General features: G+C 42.5%; 1 protein-coding gene across 2 annotated transcripts in view; it reads left to right on the forward strand.

Moving 5' to 3' along the window:
- The window catches only part of WDR90 (WD repeat domain 90), a 247,472-nt gene that overhangs the window by 59,006 nt on the left and 170,830 nt on the right, over positions 1-17,636 (forward strand). Inside the window, exons 10-12 of one of the 2 annotated variants that reach the window (XM_033914400.1) lie at positions 4,321-4,383; positions 6,014-6,079; positions 8,368-8,478. In XM_033914400.1, coding sequence (XP_033770291.1) covers positions 4,321-4,383; positions 6,014-6,079; positions 8,368-8,478 — 240 coding nt within the window. The remainder of the gene's footprint in view (positions 1-4,320; positions 4,384-6,013; positions 6,080-8,367; positions 8,479-17,636) is intronic. The other variant, XM_033914401.1, reaches the window with a different exon arrangement.

Raw genomic sequence — 17,636 nt, forward strand, 5'->3', positions numbered from 1 at the left:
AAAAAGGAGTGTAAAAGTGACCCCTGTGCTCCTCCACATTTGGTACAGACGGCATCATCCCAAAGGCCCATCCGGGCGCCCCACATCCTGGTAATATATGCCCTGTGGAGAATCTTGAATTGAGTTTCCCTGCCAAACCGCGGACTTCACAAAGACCTGCAAAGTATGAAAAAGCTCCTGAAAGGCCTCAGGGGTATATTGGGCAGACAGATCTCGATTCCACGCGGCCCGCAACTGAGAGAGGCGACCCTCAGAGCAGACAGTGCCGGCCACCCTATACCATACGGATAAGGAACCCCCCCTCCGTGGGAATACGAAATAAATACTCATCTAAGGGTCCACACAACCACCGCGTCCCATATAACTGCTGAAGGCTGCAGAAATAATGCCAGGCTTGCAAGTAGGCAAAAAATTGACTGTTTGGTACAGCCCAGCACTCCCGGAAAGAGGCAAACGAGGAAAAGGAGGCCGTGCCACCATCCATCATCTCATGAAGAGTATGGGCCCCACGAGCAGCCCAACCTGAAAAGAGACTACGTCCAAGGCCCGGCAGGAAGTCAGGATTACCTGTTAATTGTAGAAGCGGAGAAGCAAAGGGAGTTCTATCCTGAGCCCGACGCCACCATTTCCACACCAAACAAAAAGGTCTCAAAAACCGGAGTTTAGAAGGTAATCTCCCCCCCCCCCCCCCCGGAGCTGCAGGGGCATGTAAAAGATTCAAGAAGGTAAAAGGAGCACACCAAGCTGGCAGCCAACCTGCAGGGGAAACCCGAGCAGATCCCGCGATCCCCTCGTGGACAAAGAGAAGGAGGGCCACCACATTATATAGTCTAATATCGGGGAGGCCTAAGCTGCCCTGACCCCTAGGAAGAGTCAGCTTGGCATAACTGATACGCGCCGAGCGGTGGCGCCACAAAAAAGCAATAAAAACGGATCAAAGTTTGCCAATATCACGCTGTAAGAGCCAGAAGGGCACCGTCTGCAAAGGATAGAGAATTTTAGGCAAAAGAATCATCTTAATCAAGACAGCCCGACCAAATAAAGACAAGGGAAGAGCCTTCCATGTGCAGCAATGGAGTTGAATTTTTTCAATGGCATCCAGAATATTACGCTTGTAGAGAACCCGTGGATCAGGATGTAAATAAATGCCAAGATACTGTATGGGTTTTCGTACCGGAGGTATGGGTAGACAGGCATGCCAAGGTTCCCAAGCAAGACCCGTAAGGGGCAGCAACTCCGACTTATCACAATTCACCCGAAGGCCCGAGATGGCTCCAAAATCTGTCACCAGGCGAAGAGCTACCAGCAAGTGAAGAGGAGCCTGGTTCAGAAAAAGCAGAATATCATCAGCAAACAGAGTAAGGCGGCACTCATAATGCCCCATCTGCAGCCCTCGCAACTCCGTACTCGTGCGGATCTTAATGGCCAAGGGCTCCAGGGCCAAGATGAACAAGAGCGGAGAAAGGGGACACCCCTGACGAGTCCCCCAACATAAATCAAAGGAGGGCGAAAGGCCGCCATTGATAATAAGACGAGCCTATGGGTGGGTATAAAGCCCCTCAATCCAATGCACAAAGCTCCCCATCACACCATACTCCAGAAGCACCCAAAATAAGTATTGCCAGGATATGCTGTCGAAGGCCTTCTCCATATCAAGACCAACAATCGCAGAAGTGCCGCCTTTCCCCTTGTGATCATGTATCGCCGACAACGCATTAAACAAGTTCATAGAAGCATAGCGGTGCGGAACAAACCCCACCTGGTCCTCACCAATAAGCTGCAGTAAAAACATATTTAACCTAGCCGCTAAGAGTGAGGCCAGTAATTTGACATCTTGATTCAATAAGGAGATCGGTCTATAAGAGCCAACCTGGGTAGGGTCCTTCCCCGGCTTAGGAAGCAAAGTGATATGGGCCAGGTTGCTCCGAGGGCCCATCTTACTAAGGGATAAGTGATGGAAAAAAATCCCCCAAGGGCTGAACCAAGAGATCAGTTAAAAGGTTGTAATACTCCGGTCCAAAGCCATCTGGGCCAGGTGACTTAGCGAGGTGCAACTTTTTGATCCCCAGGCGAATCTCTTCAGCCGAGATAGGCACATTCAACTGTTCCACCTGAGACTCCGAGAGCCGCGGCAGGTTAATATCCTGTAAAAAACTATCCCTCTCGGCTTCGGTAAAATCTCTCTGCGCATATAGCGACCGATAAAACTCCACAAATTGATCCTGGATATGAGACTCTTGAGTAAAACACACTCCCTGCTTATTACGCACTAATTGGATAAGCTGTTTCTTTCAGAAAGGACGGACCAAATTCGCAAGAAGCTTGCCCGCCTTACTCCCCCACTGATAGAGTCAAAACTTCTGATAATAGATGTTTTGCCGGGCCCTCTGATCAAGGATATCGCTGATTTGACGACGAAGAGACTTAAGTTGCTGTAGCTCAGCCGCGTCCAAGCTAGTGTAATGGCGCTTGCTTAAAGTGGCCAGCTGCCCCGATAGGGTCATGAGCGCCTCTCCCTGCCGCCGCCACTTAGCAGAAGTATACTGAATAATATGCCCACGCATGACCGCCTTAGAAGCCTCCCAATAAATTTCCGGATCCACCCCCGACGCACGATTGTCGGAATCGAACTCAAGCCATTTAGCTCTGAGATAAATGTGAAAGTCCTTATCACCATATAATGCCGCGGGAAAGCACCAAGAGCGCTCCCCAGGCTGATCCGTGACTCTCAACGTGAGTGTCACCGCCGCGTGATCGGAAAGCGACGAATCCTCAATGGTGACTGTGGCAACCCTGGAAAAGAGGGAGGACGACACCAAAATATAATCCAGACGGGAGTACATGGTATGGGGATGAGAAAAAAATGTATATTCTCGATCAAAAGGATGCAGTGTTCTCCAAGCATCTACCAATCCCCGGTGTATATGCCTGCTGTCCTCGGAGAACACCTTCTACAGGTAAGTAACTTCATTAGATGGATCAGAATGGTTCTTAATATTGGTATTGATATTTTTCAGTGACAGTATTAAAATGCTTTAAAATCAGGAGAAAAGTATGTTTGAGTGTCTTATTACAAGTTAGTTTGGTCTATTACAGAAGTTAGATAACACTCGATCCAATAGATGCTGGCATTGTAGATTAGAAGTGGGGACTTTAGATCATTTAATTTTCTTCTGTCCATGAGTAAATGCCTTTTGGAAACTAATTTGGCCCCAAATTAATAAATTATTAGAAAATCATGTAGGACTCTCTTATGACACTATATTATTTGGTACAGCAATGAGAGTTCAGAGTCCGATTTCTGCAAATAATAACAAGTTATTATTAATATTGACAGGGGTCGCCATGCAACAAATTACTCAAAATTGGAAAGATTATACTAAGTTAAATTTGCCACGTATATAAGATGGAAAAGATGATAGCGTTACAACAAGGAAATTTTCATAATTTTAAAAAAATATGGGGACCATTGACTATTTACTCTAATGATCAGATATCTTAAGCACATAGTTAGTTTATATTTGGGTTGAGATGGGGAATATTGGTCATGGGAATATTGATAAAGTGAAGGTATTTATTTTTATTTTATAAGAATATATGATTGTAATTACAAGTGATTTGTGAAAATTGTTTTATTATTTATAATTCACTTGATGTAAGAATTGAAAATGAATAAAGATTTATAAAAAAAAAAAACAAGTTAGTTTGGTCTGCAAAAAGATTTTTTTACACTTCAGGATAGAGAATGAGAGAATGAGCTACTCTTTATTGTATATAGTATGCAGGGATCTAGATATTACCCTTGTTCTTTTGCTTATCCTCATTTCATTTTGATCCTAAAGTGCTGGAATTTGTGTTTCTGGTATGCTGCCTTTGTTTCTTAATATGCATTAGACACAGCATGTAACAGGTGTTTCTTGTGTGCTGCTGTTGATTCTTAATGCATCTTGTTTCTGCATGCTGGAGTTTGTGTTGTGCCCAGAATGCAGAATTCTAACCTCCTTTTTTACAAAGGTGCGCTATGCTTTTTAGCAATGCGCTAAACGCTAACGCGTGCATGTTATCCTATGAACACGTTAGTGGTTAGTGCACGCGTTGATTTAGCGCGTGCTAAACATGCTCTAAAACGCTTAGCGCACCTTTGTAAAAGAGGGCCTAAGTATTGTCTGTGTTTTGGATTTTTGTAACATCTAGTTCCTGGAACACAGGGCTCTAGGTATTTCCAGTGTGATGTTTGTTGATTTTTACTATATATTATTCGTTCTTTATCTTTATTATTCTGTTTTCTTTATATATTTTTTCTCTTTCTTTCTGTTTTAGGCTAATTACACCAAGGTGGACAGACCAGAAACTTTGTCTGGTGGGAAAAAATCATCTAGCAGAGTAAGAAAACCATATAAAACAAACCAGACATAGAATGCTGCTGCTTAATATATTTATTTATTTTATTTTAAAAAATTATTTTCTGCCTAATATCTAATCGGGTTATAGTTCAACATACATAATCTATCAACAAACAAAACATAAAAGTTGCATATCAACCCTCTCTCAGTACAAATTCAGTACAAACATGGGTTTTAAGCAGTCGCCTAAATTGTTTGGTATTTTTACACAAGTATAATCTACCCAGCAATGGATTCCAGAAACTTGACCTTCCTACTGAGAATGGATTGTTGCCATATAATGTACTGTCTAGTGGTCTTGAACTGTAGAGTTTTGCATCTGAACCTGCAAATTGCTTGCAGAAAACTGTCAATCAGTTTACAGCTCCATCTCCTACTGCCCCCTCAAGTTTGTTTTCTACAAGCAAGTTGCTCAGAAGTGCTTCTGATCTGCTTTGTTGTTTTATTATTTTCAGGTATTTTTCTCAGTGTTTGTTTGGAGGCTCAGTGCTCAGAGGTTTCCACTTGTTGGGACCTCTGCCTGGGAGAAGATGCAGACTTGCACTGCGGAAGTCTGCTACTTGTAGGATCAGCCCCTCGGCTAGCCAGCCTGCTAATATTTATTTTATAGCTCAGGGGCAGTCCCCTGTGTAACTACTCGCATCCCTGATTTAATTTGGAGCTTGAGCGCAGGTTGTTTGGGCTCCTTCTTGGCTCGGCCGAGAATAATAGTGGGCTGGCTGCATGGTCTTTCCCCCCCTTTCATGATGAGGTTATGCAATGAGACAAAAGTGAAGAGTTGGCCATATGTCCATGAAAAGGGTGACAGGAAAAGGGTGCTCTGATAGGCACCAAGAAGTATTTAAGTGGACTGTGCTTTGGGACAATAATTTAGAATTGTTTCTGCTTTATATTGGGAACCTGATCAGCTTCTCTGTGTACATAAAATCTTACTGTACTGAAGAAGGCTTTCCTTTGCAGAAGAACTTGTAACTGGGGCTTCTGCAAGACTAGGAGAGTCCTTTGATATTTAGTCAGACTGATAGTTTGCCAACATTGTTGCTAATAAGTCTCTCTTCAATGTGGAACCTTAGGAGTCAACTTGAGTAGAAGTGATACACTTGAAATACATTATCCTTCCCTGGACACAGTGAAGGACAGTTTTCGCTATACTGGAGTTGGTCACACACTCACTACACTCAGAGATTTGATCTCTCTATGTGGAACAAAGGGAACTATTGAAAACTTATAAGAATGGATGTAACATTGTCTGATGAAAAGCAGAAAGCTCTGAGATTAGAGCTATGGAGACATCTCTCCTAGTGAGAGAGCTGTAGCAACCTCCCTTTCTTTCAGAGACCGTGGGAGCTTTGGAAAGTTAGAGTTATGGAAAAAATGTCTGTAATTTGGGAGAATGAGCTTTGTAGTTATAGGTCATTCTTGGTGTGTGGTATGGGGTTCTCTGGAGATTAATTGCTTAAAGAACCTACCATAGCAATGTGAAACAGATTGCTGTTCAGAGAAAGTATAAATGTTTAAATGGAAGCTGATGAGAACTAGAAAGTTAGAATTAGATGTGACTGTTTAGTGCTTACTCAGTTTATAGGTAAAGTGTTTCTTCTTTTCATAAGCTGCTGCCGGATCCCATCTTGAATCTAAGGAGAATCATTGGCTTTGGAGGCTGCACTTTCCGATGGGTATGTATTGCTAGAAATAATTTTACTGATTTAGAGGAGTATACAGTACATGGCTTGCAGCTTTTTAGTCCATGATATGTAATCTCTCTCCTGCATGGTCCCTTGCGCCTGCCTGAATGGCTGCAGGCAGTTCTCGCGAGTCATGAGAGTTGACTGCAGCCATTCAGGCAGGCGCAAGGGACCAGGCAAGCGCACCTGCCTTGTTCACCGCTCTGCCTCTCCCTGCCGCAGCTGTCTGGCGAAGGAAGCACCAGGATTAAAAACAGGATTAAAAACTAAATGTCAAATATCTGCTAATAATAACAAGCTTTTGATGATATTGACAGGAGTTGCCATCCAACAAATAACATATAATTGGAAGGATTGTAAAAGGCTGAATTATTGTTTCTGGTGGAATTCAGTTTGTCACGTGTATAAAATGGAAAGAGCGTTGACAGTTCAAAAAGGTTATTATAATAATTTTAAGGATGTGTGGGGACCATTATTAAATTATTATAATGAATAATTTACACTTTTCCCAATTTTAATACAGATATCGTCTAATAATAAACTTTTAATGATCATGACGGGAGTTGCCATCCAACATATTACTAATAATTGGAAAGATTATAGGAGGCTTAATTTTAATTTTTGGTGGAATTCATTATGTCACATATATAGAATGGAAAGATCATTAGCGTTACAGAAGGGAAATTATAAAAATTTTATTAAAATATGGGAGCCATTAACATCTTTTTGTCATGATTAAATGTCATTTTTCTATTAATTATACACCACTTAGTATTGGGTGGGGGGAGGGTTTCAAGTATATGATCTTATAATGATTTATGGGCTTTGAGGGAGGGTGGGGGGGTTACATTTGTATTTATAGGTTATAATGATAAGATGTTCAAGTGGTTAAATTAATTGTGTTTATTATGAATTTTTGTACACTTGATGAAAGTTTAAAAATGAATAAAGAATTAAAAAAAAAAATACACATGTGGATTTAGGGTGGGGGGGGATTCTTGGTTTTCCAATATTAATATATATATATATATAAATGACATAAGATATTATTTTCATGTGGTATATTTTAGTTGTACTTGAATTTGGGAGGGGGTTGGGGGTTAAATCTTCTTATTGTAGGATATTGTAGATTTTCAAGTGATGTTGTACTATAATTGTTTGATATTTACTGTACACTTGATGTAAGTTATAAAATGAATAAAGAAATAAAAAAAAAACAGGTACAGGAGGGGGAAGCTCACTGCCGGGGTGGGGGAGGCTCACTGCCACAGCCATCCAGCGAGGGACGCTCCGGGATTAAAAGCAGGCACGGGGGGGGCAGAAGAGGACAGGCTGGAAGGCAGTAAGGGGAACATAGGAGGGAGGAAGGGACAGTTGTTGGGCCTGAGGTGGGAGGAGGAAGGTGACAAAGGCAGTAAGGGGAACATAGGAGGGAGGGAAGAAGGGACAACTGTTGGGCCTGAGGAAGGAAGGAAAGAAAGAAAGAAAGAAATCACCAGACAGCAAAGGTAGGAAAAAGTATTTTATTTGCAATTTAGTAATCAAAATGTGTCAGTTTAGAGAATTTATATCTGCTGTCTATATTTTGCCCTATATTTGTCTATTTTTCTATAGTTGTTACTGAGGTGACATTGCATATTTTAAAAAGTCATCTGCCTTGACATCTGCCATTTCCCTGCCCGCCCTGTCCCAGCCTACCACTAGACCACCAGAGGGGGGACAGGGTGCAAAGCCAGGCAGGGAGGGGGTCGGGGTGCAGAGCCTGGCAATGAGTGTGGGGTTGGGTGCAGAGCCTGGCAATGAGTGTGGGGTTGGGTGCAGAGCCTGGCAATGAGTGTGGGGTTGGGTGCAGAGCCTGGCAGGGAGAATTTGGTTCAGAATTGTTTTTTTCTTGTTTTCCTCCTCTAAATTTAGGATGCATCTTATGGTCAGGTGCGTCTTATGGAGCAAAAAATATGGTAACTTTGTATTTCACTGTAGATTTTCAGATTCTTTTATTTGTTAAACTGCATACATCTGAAAGGTATTGTGGTATACAAATATTATGCTATGTTAACAAACTGGGTTTATTTGAAATAGCCACAGAGCTTTTGAGCCTATTCTGGGTACAGCATGCCGTCTACTTCAAAACTATTGATAACACTGTTAATTCAATGTATAAACCTACTCTTGTGAGCTGGTAGAATCTGTGTACAAATTTGGTTATTTCAGTGTGACTTAGTGTAATGATCTCTCTCTCTCTACCCCCTACCCCCTTTATTTGAATGGTTCATACTCAGGCATTGTGGACAAAGACAGGCTCTACAGTGGTCTATCCATGTCATGCTGTCATTGTAGCCATGCAGATTCAGACTGGAGAGCAGAAGTTCTTCCTGGGACACACAGACAAGGTAAATGTAGATCTGAAGGTGGCTCAGTTGGCAAATGAGTACTACTAGGTAAACTATTCCCAACTCAGTCTTCTCTTGGAGGAGTTTCTCTAGACATTGGTAAAGAAATGAATCTTCTGAGCAGGGACTATTTCATGTCAAAATGTACAGCGCTGCGTATGCCCTTCACCTCCAATTGAAAGAAAGATAGAACAGCCAAAAGGATGGGTTTTCCAATAGTCTGAGAGGAAGAACTTAATGCACAGAAAGGCACATACTGGTGGATAACATCAATTAAATATCCAGGCAATTGAAATTAAATTGCTTGTACATCATAGAAACGTGACAGCAGATAAAGGCCAAATGGCCCTTCCAGTCTGTCCATCCATAGCATCCACTATCCCCTCCTCTCCCTAAGAGATCCCACATGCCTGCCCCACGCTTTCTTAAATTCAGTCAGTCTTTGTCTCCACCACCTCTACCAGGAGACTATTCCACGCATCTAACACCTTTTTTGTAAACAACAACAACAAAAAAGTATTTCCTTAGATTACTCCTGAGCCTATTGCCTCTTAACCCCATTCTGTGCCCTTTCACATCTTTCTTTAATAGGTAGCCAGTGTGGGTGAGCACTGTCCAATCTGTTTTTTCCCTGAGAAGTCACATTCTTGGCAATTTGCAATTGTTTTAATAATCCACTTGTGATTCCTAAATATACTTTTTTAAAAAAATCTTTATTCGTTTTCATATCTTACAACAAGTGTAAAATATTCAATCAAAAATAAATTTTACAAATCACTTGACATTCTTACTTATAATCATCAAAACATAAAAGAATCCCTCCCAACCCATCCCACCCATTAGTAATAAACCAGTTAAAACAAATATCATATATCCCAATCCCACCCTACTTAGAACCTTATATAATAAAAAAAGGGGTGGTTAAGGTGTCTGATCATTAGAATATGTAATCAGAATATATATGTGCATAATTTAATTGATTAATATACATAGGAATTATATTATTCATGTATAGATATGAGATGGGGTGGGATACAAATCTTTTAGGTATATATTGTTATGGAATTATCAAGTGATAATGTAATATGTTGTGTTCATATTTTAATGTACACTTGATGTATATGTTAAAATGAATAAAGATTTGGAAAAAAAAAGAATATGTAATCAGTGGCCCCAAATCTTTTTAAAATTATGATAATTTCCTTGCTGTATAGCAAGCACTCTCTCCATTTTATAAATATGACAGACTGAATTCCACCAAAAGGTATAATTAAGCTTAGTATAATCCTTCCAATTTCCAGTAATATGTTGAATGGCAACCCCCGTCAGTATTAGTAAAAGTTTATTATTATTTGCTGAAATTGGACTCTTAAATCTCATAGATGTACCAAATAAAATAGTATCATAGGAAAGGGCAACATGATTTTCTAACAATGAATTAATTTGGGACCAAATTAACTTCCAAAAGGCATTTATATAGGGATAGAAAAAAATTAAATGATCTAAAATCCCAGCTTCTAAACTACAATGCCAGCATCTATTAGACCTAGAGCTATCCAACTTCTGTAAACGAACTGGGGTCCAAAAACCTCTATGCAACAAAAAGAACCAATTGAACAGGATTCCTAAATATACTGAAAAGGATTTGAGCCTGGCATGTGGGATCTGATGCTAAACATCCTAAGCAATTACAGCAAAAGCTGCTGCATGGATTTTGTTTAAGATCCAGGGTTCTTGTTATATGATGTAATTGCTTACAGTCTAAATCCAGGGTTCATGTTGTCAGTTCTGCAGGAGCTACACCGGTTGCACATCAAAAGTAGTGTAATGGCTGAAAAAAATATCTTAAGATTGCCCTTGCTTATTTCTTCAGACTACTCTACCCATCCTAATGAATTCACAATTCTCCCCATAGATAGAGATTCTACTGCAGCAGATAGAATATGGTCTCAATTCCCCAACATACAATGGCCCGAATTCAACAAATACTACAAAAAATACTGCCATGCATCTTGTGACCTCAACAAATGTCCACCATATCTCCTAAAAACATCCAGCACAAAATTTCACGCTCTTCTTCTAAACTGGATACAAATCTCGCTAATAAACGGCCACTACCCTACCAACCTCAGCGAAATCATCATCACCCCGATCCTCAAAGACCCCAAAGGACCGATAGACCAAACAGCCAACTACAGACCCATTGCCTCTATTCCACTCTATGTCAAAATAATAGAAGGACTAGTTGCCAAATTCCTCTCCAATTACCTAGAAAACCATAACATACTCCATCCCACACAATCCGGCTTCAGAAACAACTTCAGCACGGAAACACTACTAGGATCTCTCTTGGACACAGCCAGACAACATCTCGGCACAGGAAAAAAAAATGATGCTCATACAACTAGACCTTACCGCTGCATTCAACTTGGTGGACCATAACATTCTACTACAAATCCTGGATACAATAGGTATCACAGATAAAGTATACACATGGTTTGAAGGATTCCTTATATCAAGAACCTATAGAGTAAAATCAGACAAACAAAAATCTGAACCTTGGTCAAACCCCTGCGGAGTTCCCCAAGGATCCCCTCTATCCCCGACTCTCTTCAATCTCTATACAGCCTCCCTCAGCTCTCACCTGGACAAACAAGGCATAACCTCCTACAGCTATGCCGATGACATTACCATTCTCATACCCTTCGATCAACCTGAACTCTCCATGACGAACACAATATACCAAACACTAAAATCAATAGCAACGTGGATGAAAGATCACAAACTGAAATTGAACCCAGATAAAACGAAATTCATCCTCCTAGAAAACAACAAAATACCAACCATAACCAACATTGAAATCAACGCAATCAACTACCCCATACAAACCACCCTAAAACTGCTAGGAATAACTATCGATAGATGCTGCACCATGCAACCGCAAATCAATAAAACAATACAAAAGTCATTCTTAGTCATGAGAACTTAAGACAAGTTCGTAAATTCTTCGAGAAAACTCAATTCCAGCTTATAGTTCAGTCCTTAATACTAGGCCTACTTGACTACTGTAATATCCTCTACCTCCCATGCCCTACAACCATAACAAAACAACTACAAACTATCCAAAACACAGCACTAAGACTCATTTACTCATTAAAGAAACATGATCACATTACAGAAGCATATCTCCAATCGCACTGGCTTCCGATCCCAGCAAGAATACAATTTAAATTCTACTGCCTACTATTTAAGGCTTTATACGGAGACAGTCCAAACTACCTGAATAACTGCCTCATCCACAACACTGCAACCAGACATAGGAAAACTCACACCCCATTCTCATACCCCCCAATTAAGGAGGTCAAATGGAAAAAACTATATGATGGCCTCCTGGCCACCCAAGCAGCCAAACTAGACAACCAAATCGCCAATCTACTGACGGCATCCCTCGACTACAAGACTTTTGGAAAAGAAATAAAGACCATACTCTTCAAGAAAACTCTGAAAAAAGAAATAATACCACAAGTCTCAAACTCCACCTCTCACTAAAGCCAACTACCCCAAACAAATAATAATAATAACAGTTTATATACCGCAATACCGTTAAGTTCTATGCGGTTTACAGAAGATTAGTGGGGTACAAGTTGAGTTGACGTACAAGGGGATCGTGAGAGGAGCCACCGCTACGTCTTTCAACTAAAAAATGCAATACGGCAGGTAGCAGGCCAGACCGAAAAACAGAACCGTAAGCCACGCATGCACACTTCCTATGGGTCTCTACAGCTCACGGAAAAGTGGCGCACGCATAGGAAGTGCACATGCGCGGCTTACCGTTTTATTATATTAGCTATATATACAGTGGTACCTTGGTTTATGAGTGCACTGGTTTGCGAGTGTTTTGTAAAATGAGCAAAACATTTGCAAAATCGACACCTCACAAACCGAGCTTGCCTCGATGTACGAGCGCCTCCCCCCGCGAGCTGGCACCCCCCTGCTCACGTCGTCCCCCCCCCCCCGCCGTGATCCGACATCCTCCCCGTACCCATCACCCACCCGAACACATCACTTACCCCCCATCTGGCACCCGGCACCGGCACCAACGCACAGGACATGCCGGTGCTGTTGTGAGGAGTAGTGGCTCGTGGCCAGTAGGGGGTGATGTCTATGGGACGGTAATGGAATGGACGTCAGGACATGATAGTGCAGTATTTTATGGAATTTTTCTACAAAAGAGCCTGTTTTTCTACAAAAGAGCTAGTTAGATACAAGCATATGTGTTAGTTAAGGCCACATCCAATAGAAGCGTACGAAAAATTGGTGAATAAAAATCTGAATATGGATGTAACCAAGGCCAGAAAAACTCACTACAGATTAATATTAAGGAAAAGCATAATAATATTCTTTCTATGTACTTTGCTATTAAGCTAGATCATGGAGGAAATCTGGATATACCTGACCTCCATCTTGAGGTAGTGACTCAATTTTGGGTTCTCTGTCTTTCTGTATCTTCTGTGTCTTGTACTCCATTTTGTGTTCAGCCTGTGTCCTTTTGTGTAGTTTTCCCGTTTCTAGCCTCGTGGTTCTAATTGATACCAGATGTGCCTTAGGCTGGTTAGGAAGAGCATATTAGATTACGTATCCCAACCTGATATACATATAATATGTGAAACTATGAATGAAATACATAGTATGAATGAAATTATAAATGTTTGGGGCCCCTGAATGTGTGATATGTGGTGATATAAATGGTTTATAAAAAGAATACTAAGTAAAAATCCTGAGCACAACATCTGGAAATAATTAGAGTCAGAAACTGTTCCAGTCTCAAGCATAGGAAGGGGGGCACTGTGTAGGTGTAACATGAAGCTGTTAGGTTTCAGGGAGAGGAGGAAACAGCCCCTCCTTCTCCTTCTCCTTTTTCTCTAAGGCTGACAGGGAAGGCTGAGAATATTTCAGCACCTTTTAACAAATGCAGATTCTCTTAATATACCTTTTGTGAAAAGGATAAAAAGAATATTGGATATGTAATAAAATGTTAATGTATATTCAGAAATGAATGTAAACAAAACAAATATGATTTCTGAAACTTTTATTTTTTTTTTCAAAATTCTTTATTCATTTTAAATCCATCATCAAGTGTACCAAATTATACCAGTACAGAACAAACATGTAACACTTGAAAATCTTACACCTATAATTATAAAGTATAAAAATTATCCCCATCCCACCCATTCACCTTCAATTACTACAAATAAACATAATTCAAGTAGAAACATAACCTATTAAAAATGATCAAATTTTCTCCCCCAACCCCCCCAATAAAATTATATATATCTAACAAAGGAAAATGATGTTCACTCATTACAATAACTTTCTAATGGCCCCCAGATCTTCTTAAAATTATCATAGTTACCTTTCTGCAAAGCAATTCGCTCTTTCCATTTTATAAATATAACAAAGTGAATTCCACCAAAACGAATAACTAAGATTAGAATAATTTTTCCAATTACTAGTAATATGCTGGATTGCAACCCCTGTCATTATTAGTAAAAGTTTGTTATTATGGGATGAAATTTGACTTTTTTTCCTCATAGACATGCCAAACAGAATAGTATCAAAGGAAAGAGCTACATGGTTTTCTTTTTTTTAATATTTTCTTTATAAATTTTTCATTCTTACAATAATTTAATTTTACATAAACTTCAAATAATACATGAAAAATTGTGATTACAAGTAATTCATCTTATCACATAAAATATAACCCTCCCCTTTCTTCATTTCTTAAATCCATATAATATACATTCCCACCCTTCCCCAATCTAATATATCCATTACTAATGTGCTATGAAACCTGATCATTGGAATATCGAGTCAATGGTTCCCAAATTTTCTTAAAATTATGAATATTTCCCTGTTGTAATGCTATTGTTTTTTCCATTTTGTATATATGACAGACTGAATTCCACCAAAATGTAAAATTTAATTTGGTGTAGTCCTTCCAATTTTGAGTTATTTGTTGCATGGCGACCCCTGTCAATATTAATAATAGTTTGTTATTGTTTGCTGAAATCGGACTCTGAGTTCTCATTGCTGTACCAAATAGTATAGTATCATATGAGAGTCCTACATGATTTTCTAGAAGTTCATTAAATTGGGGCCAAATTAGTTTCCAAAATGCATTTATACAGGGACAAAAAAAAATTAAGTGATCTAATGTCCCGACTTCTACTCTGCAATGCCAGCATCTATTAGATCTAGTACTATCTATTTTTTGTAAACGCGTAGGGGTCCATAAAGTTCTATGTAACAAAAACAACCAAGTTTGACTCATAGATGCTGACTTTGTAGATCTTAATCTCCAGGACCAAAATCGTGGCCATTGAGATTCAGAAATTGTCTGACCAATCTCAATACTCCAAATATCCCTAAGTCCAGTTTTCTTTTTTTTGTTTAAAAATCCATTTAACAATTTACAGTGGTGCCTCGCATAACGGACGCCTCGCACAGCGAACGCTGCGCACAACGAACTTTATGTCTTGATTCGTACAACGAACTTCGTTTCACACAATGAAGTCGCCCGAGCTGCATCCTTCCGCGCAGGCACTGCGCTTAACTGCCCTCTCTCCGCCTGGCTCCCTCTTGCCCCCCCCCCCCCGACTCCCCGACACGATCGGGGCAAGAGGGAGCCCAAGCCCTCTTGCCCCCCCCGACTCCCCGACACGATCGGGGCAAGAGGGAGCCCAAGCCCTCTTGCCCCCCCGACTCCCCGACACGATCGGGGCAAGAGGGAGCTCAAGCCCTCTTGCCCCCCCGACTCCCCGACACGATCGGGGCAAGAGGGAGCCCAAGCCCTCTTGCCCCCCCCGACTCCCCGACACGATCGGGGCAAGAGGGAGCTCAAGCCCTCTTGCCCCCCCGACTCCCCGACACGATCGGGGCAAGAGGGAGCCCAAGCCCTCTTGCCCCCCCGACTCCCCGACACGATCGGGCCAGGAGGGAGCCCAAGTCCTCCTGGCCACGGCGACCCCCTAACCCCACCCTGCACTACATTACGGGCAGGAGGGATCCCAGGCCCTCCTGCCCTCGACGCAAACCCCCCCTCCCCCCAACGACCGCCCCCCCCAAGAACCTCCGACCGCCCCCCAGCCGACCCGCGACCCCCCTGGCCGACCCCCACGACACCCCCAACCCCCTTCCCCGTACCTTTCTGTAGTTGGCCGGACAGACGGGAGCCAAACCCGCCTGTCCGGCAGGCAGCCAACGACGGAATGAGGCCGGATTGGCCCATCCGTCCCAAAGCTCCGCCTACTGGTGGGGCCTAAGGCGCCTGGGCCAATCAGAATAGGCCCGGGAGCCTTAGGTCCCTCCTGGGGGCGGGGCCTGAGGCACATGGGCCCAACCCGACCATGTGCCTCAGGCCCTGCCCCCAGGAGGGACCTAAGGCTCCCGGGCCTATTCTGATTGGCCCAGGCGCCTTAGGCCCCACCAGTAGGCGGAGCTTTGGGACGGATGGGCCAATCCGGCCTCATTCCGTCGTTGGCTGCCTGCCGGACAGGCGGGTTTGGCTCCCGTCTGTCCGGCCAACTACAGAAAGGTACGGGGAAGGGGGTTGGGGGTGTCGTGGGGGTCGGCCAGGGGGGTCGCGGGTCGGCTGGGGGGGCGGTCGGAGGTTCTTGGGGGGGGGCGGTCGTTGGGGGGAGGGGGGGTTTGCGTCGAGGGCAGGAGGGCCTGGGATCCCTCCTGCCCGTAATGTAGTGCAGGGTGGGGTTAGGGGGTCGCCGTGGCCAGGAGGACTTGGGCTCCCTCCTGGCCCGATATTGTCGGGGAGTTGGGGAATCGGCGGGGCAAGAGGGCTTGGGCTCCCTCTTGCCCCGATCGTGTCGGGGAGTCGGGGGGGCAAGAGGGCTTGGGCTCCCTCTTGCCCCGATCGGGTCGGGGAGTCGGGGGGGGGGCAAGAGGGCTTGGGCTCCCTCTTGCCCCGATCGTGTCGGGGAGTCGGGGGGGCAAGAGGGCTTGGGCTCCCTCTTGCCCCGATCGTGTCGGGGAGTCGGGGGGCAAGAGGGCTTGGGCTCCCTCTTGCCCCGATCGTGTCGGGGAGTCGGGGGGGCAAGAGGGCTTGAGCTCCCTCTTGCCCCGATCGTGTCGGGGGTGCCAGGGACCACACGGAGTCACCCACCGTACCACCCGATTCGGGTAAGCGCAGGTATCGGTGGGTGGCTTATTTGCGGGGGGGGGGGTGCCTTATTTTACATTTTTTTCTAAAAAGGGGGGGCTGTCTTATTTGATTGCCCTGCCTTATCATCGGGGAAACACGGTAGAAAAAAAAAAAAAATGAACAGTTAAGTCCCAGTTTTTGCCGCTGAGACTCTGCCCTCTCTCACTGTAAAATTAGACTCTACTTACGTAGTCTGTCTTTAAATTTAAAAAATGTGTGTTGTTTTAAAAAACAATTATGTTTTTAGATGTATCTAAATAAAAATAATAACCAAAAATTTATCTTTTTTTATGTCATCTTAGCATATTTTATGCTGCAGAACGAATTATTTTTTTTTACATGTATTCTTATGGGAAAACGCGTTTCACATAACGAACGTTTCGCATAACAAACTTGCTCCTGGAACCAATTAAGTTCGTTGTGTGAGGCACCACTGTATACCATTTTGCGGCTTGGTGACCCAAAAAATCCACCTGGAAACATAGAACCTGCAGACTATATTGAGTATTAAGAGCTTTCCATTCAGGGAACCCTGCCTGAATAGCTTGCTTCAATTGCAACCATTTAAAATATTGTGTTTTATTTAATCCAAATTTATGTTGCAATTGTGAAAAACTAAGCATTGCTCCTTCTGAAATAACATCATTTAATGTTCGTATACCTGCAATTATCCATTGTTTCCAGACGATTTTGTATCCGCCAATCTTGATCCTGGAGTTTACCCAAATTGATTGATTTAATGATTAAGCAATTGGTTCTGGTGATAGATTACTAACATATCTTAACGTCTTCCAAGTATCCAATAAAATTCTGTTATCCTTATATCTTCTTGGCTACATGGTTTTCTAAAAGACAATTTACTTGAGTCCATATTGAATTCCAAAATATTTTAATACAGGGACAATAATAAAGCAAATGGTCCAATGTCCCTGCTTCCAGATTA

The sequence above is a fragment of the Geotrypetes seraphini genome, chromosome 11, assembly GCF_902459505.1.
Source record: "Geotrypetes seraphini chromosome 11, aGeoSer1.1, whole genome shotgun sequence".
NCBI classification, from domain to species: Eukaryota; Metazoa; Chordata; class Amphibia; order Gymnophiona; family Dermophiidae; genus Geotrypetes; species Geotrypetes seraphini.